This window comes from Cebus imitator, unplaced genomic scaffold (genome assembly GCF_001604975.1).
Source record: "Cebus imitator isolate Cc_AM_T3 unplaced genomic scaffold, Cebus_imitator-1.0 Scaffold18, whole genome shotgun sequence".
In the NCBI taxonomy this organism is placed as follows: domain Eukaryota; kingdom Metazoa; phylum Chordata; class Mammalia; order Primates; family Cebidae; genus Cebus; species Cebus imitator.
The window spans coordinates 4799155-4802944 of record NW_016107333.1 but is presented as its reverse complement, the minus strand read 5'-3'; the positions used below and the strand labels follow the sequence as shown (position 1 = coordinate 4802944).

Here is a 3790-nt window from a genome sequence, read left to right as displayed (position 1 = left end):
GAAAAAAAAAAAAAAAAAAAAAAAGAAGTATTTAAACACCAGATCCTCAACTGAGATCTTTAAAGGAGCCCCACTCTAATCTAGACCCTAGAACTTTCAGCCATACATAGAGATGGATCTATGTAACTATATATGTATGTATGTATCTACCTACCTACCTACTTACCTATCTGAACAGGATCTTGCTCTGCTGGAGTCTAGGAGCTCATCACAGATCACTGCAACCTTGAACTCCTGAGCTCAAGGGATCTTCCTGCTTTAGCCTCCTGAGTAGGTGGGACTATAGGTACATGCACAGTGCTCGGCTAATTTTTTAATTTTCTGTCGAGATGGGAGTCTCACTGTGTCACTATCTATAAAATTTAGTAAGGGCTAATCATATGCTTCAACACACTTTATGTACATCATCTCGTTATTATCCATTTTACAGATACAGAAATTGAAGGGTTAAATAACTTGTCCCAAATTATACAACTAATAAGTGCCTGTTTTGCATAGTGTCTTTAAATCTAATACCAGGGCATATTACAATCTTTAGGAAGACCTGGAAATACGCTCAAGATAGGGTTGTAGCCTTGATTTTCTTACCATTTTTTCCTTGTTGGTTCTTATATATTTCCCAGTGTATATAATTCAATTATTCTAAACTCGAGAGTAAAAAGTTGGTCACTACAAACTTGATGAAGGTTTATCTGCAAAATTATTATTTATTTCTTTTTTTGAGACAGAGTTTTGCTCTCATTGCCCAGGCTGGAGTGCAATGGTGCAATCTCAGCTCACCATGACCTCCACCTCCCAGGTTCAAGTGATTCTCCTGCCTCAGCCTCCAGAGTAGCTGGGATTATAGGCACTGTGCCACCATGCTCCGCTGATTTTATGTTTTTAGTAGAGACAGGGTTTCTTCATATTGATCAGGCTGGTCTCAAACTTCCAACCTCAGGTGATCTGCCCACATTGGCCTCCCAAAGTGCTGGGATTATAGGTGTGACCAACCATGCCCAGCATGCAAGATTATTTAAAATAGAAATAAGGCTGGGCATGGTGGCTCATGCCTGTAATCCCAGAACTTTTGGAGGCAGAGGCAGGCAGATCACCTGAGGTCAGGAGTTCGACACCAGCCTGATCAACATGGTGAAACCCCATCTCTTCTAAAAATATAAAACTTAGCCAGGTGCGGTGGCAGGAGCCTTGTAGTCCCAGCTTCTTGGGAGGCTGAAGCGGGAGAATCACTTGAACCCAGGAGGTGGAGGTTGCAGTCAGCCAAGATCGCACCATTATACTCCAGTCTGGGTGACAGAGTGAGACTCTGTCTCAAAAATAAATAAATAAATAAATAATAAAATAGGAATAAACAGTAATAGTAAACACAGGATTTGTACAGCGAAAACAAACAGCAGGTAGCCAGGTGCGGTGGCTCACACTTATAATCCCAGCACTTTGGGAAGCTGAGGCAGATGGATCACTTGAGGCCAGGAGTTCAAGACCAGCCTAGCCAACATGGTGAAACCCATCTCTACTAAAAGTACAAAAATAGCGGGGCATGTTGGTGGGCGCCTGTAGTCCCAGCCACTCAGGAGGTTGAGACAAGAGAATCACTTGAACCCGGGAGGCGAAGACTGCAGTGAGTGGAGATCCTCCAGCCTGGGTGACATAAGAGACTGTCTCAAAAACAAACAAACAAACAAACAAACAAAAGAAAACCAGCCGGCAAGGGATTCTGCTGTTTTAAAACACTTCATAGATTTAAAATGAGGATAGTTTATATCAGAGATTTTGGGCTTTGTCCCTCAAAGTTGGATAAAATGTGTTTGGTTACAATGTGAATTTATTTCTTCATTCTTACCTTACTCCAAGATTTTCAAAATGAGACTCATCAAGACAGGGCAGTAATGAGCCTGTGATTTTATTTTCTGTGGAAGAAAAAAGACAAATTCAATATGTACTGTTAGAGATGAGCTGTGCTCTCAGAAAACTCCTCCATGCAGGCTGACCCCTTCCCCTCTTCTAATTGCTCTTCAGCTGCACTCCTGAACCCTTACCTAGGCGCCACACCAAGGCTACCAGACATGTAGCAATTAAGCAAAGCCTGATTACAGCCATCTGGGCAGCTCGAGGGAGGACAGGGAAAACATATGTTGGTTGTCCTTACTCATACGGTTTCTGTCTTTTTTTAATGACTGCCGCCACAAGTCACAGGGTGATGTATTGTCTCTTACAAATTAACAAACTATCTCTGTGCCTGTTACCAGTGAATAGATTATGCCCCTCTCACCCTATATAAACCCCTGGTTTTGTAAGCTCAGGGGTACCTCCTCTGACTGTTACAGAGCAGCCCAGCAAGTTAATAAAACTGTCTTGCCTTACTTTGGGTCTATTCTCCTTTCTCTCGGCTACCCTTACATATACAACATGTTTTTCACTTTCTTTCAATTTGGATGCACCAAAATTTACCCAGATCCACATTTATTGAACACCCACTACAGGCAACAGACTGTGCCAAGTACAGTCTTATTGATCTGCTACTTGTAAAGACTCAATTTTAATTAAATAACTAAACCAAGAAGCACTTTTCTGATAAATCACGTGAAAAAATTTCAAAATTATTCGTGTAAATTAGTTGCAAGAAAAACCAGTTGCAAAAAGTGAAGTGAAACCTGACTCCCTGCTGGGGTTTTGCCAAGTTAGCAGCTTCCTTTTAAACAAGAAAGGTTTGGGTTGGGGAAGGGAAAGAAACTTAAAAGTCTATTGTTTTTAGAATTAACAATTAAAACGATGGCTTCAAGAGTGCTTAAAGTGTTGATTTCTCTTAAACCTCCTGGGAAAGCACTCAATACTCTGATTTGAAAGACTCTTCTCTCTCATATATATATGGAGAGAGAGAGAGAGAGAGAGTTATTTTTTTTCCTCTTTCTATACAATTTATTCTACTATTTCCTGACCTCAGATTCCAAAACTCTGGACCACTTTATTTTACTGTATTTCTTTGAGACAGGGTCTTGCTTTTTGCCCAGGTTGGAGTACAATGGTGCGATCACAGCTCACTTACAGCCTTGACCTCCTGGGTTCAAGCGATCCTCCTGCCTCAGCCTCCCCAGTAGCTGGGACCACAGGCATATGCCACCACACCTAGCTTATTTTTAATTTTAATTTTAATTTTTTTGTAAATATGGGGTCTCCCAATGTTGCCCAGGCTGGTCTTGAACTCCTGGGCTCAAGTGATCTTCCCACACTGGCCTCCCAAAGTGCTGGGATTGTAGGCGTCAGCCACTGGCATGGCCTCCAGTGGTTTTTGATGAGAACACTTGTTAAGGTATAGCCCACATGAGTTCTGGAGTCCAAAGACCTAACCTTTAAAAATCTAGCTCTTTTTTGTTGTGGTATGATCTTTGAAAAGTTACTTTACATCTTTGGACCTCATATACATCATCTGTAAAACATAAAGAGTATAGCAACTTATTTCAGACTTCTTGTGAGGCTATTATATTCCACAATGAAAAAAGGGACATAGTACCTTGTTCTTGGCTTGTCAAATAAAAACAAATTTGGGCTTAGATAAAGAGAGACTTTTTTTTTTGAGATGGAGTCTCACTCTGTTGCCCAGGCTGGAGTACAGTGGCACAGTCTCTGCTCACTGCAACCTCCGCCTCCCAGGTTGAAGCAATTCTCCTGCCTCAGCCTCCTGAGTAGCTGGGATTACAGGCACATGCCACCATGCCTGGCTAATTTTTGTATTTTCGGTAGAGACGAGGTTTCACCATGTTGGCCAGGTTGGTCTCAAACTCCTGACCTC

General features: G+C 41.7%; 1 protein-coding gene across 1 annotated transcript in view; it reads right to left on the bottom strand.

Moving 5' to 3' along the window:
• Positions 1-3790, bottom strand: part of SAMHD1 (SAM and HD domain containing deoxynucleoside triphosphate triphosphohydrolase 1) — a 60029-nt gene that overhangs the window by 52689 nt on the left and 3550 nt on the right. Inside the window, exon 2 of the mRNA XM_017511281.2 lies at positions 1842-1910. Within this exon, the coding sequence (XP_017366770.1) occupies positions 1842-1910 (69 nt within the window). The remainder of the gene's footprint in view (positions 1-1841; positions 1911-3790) is intronic.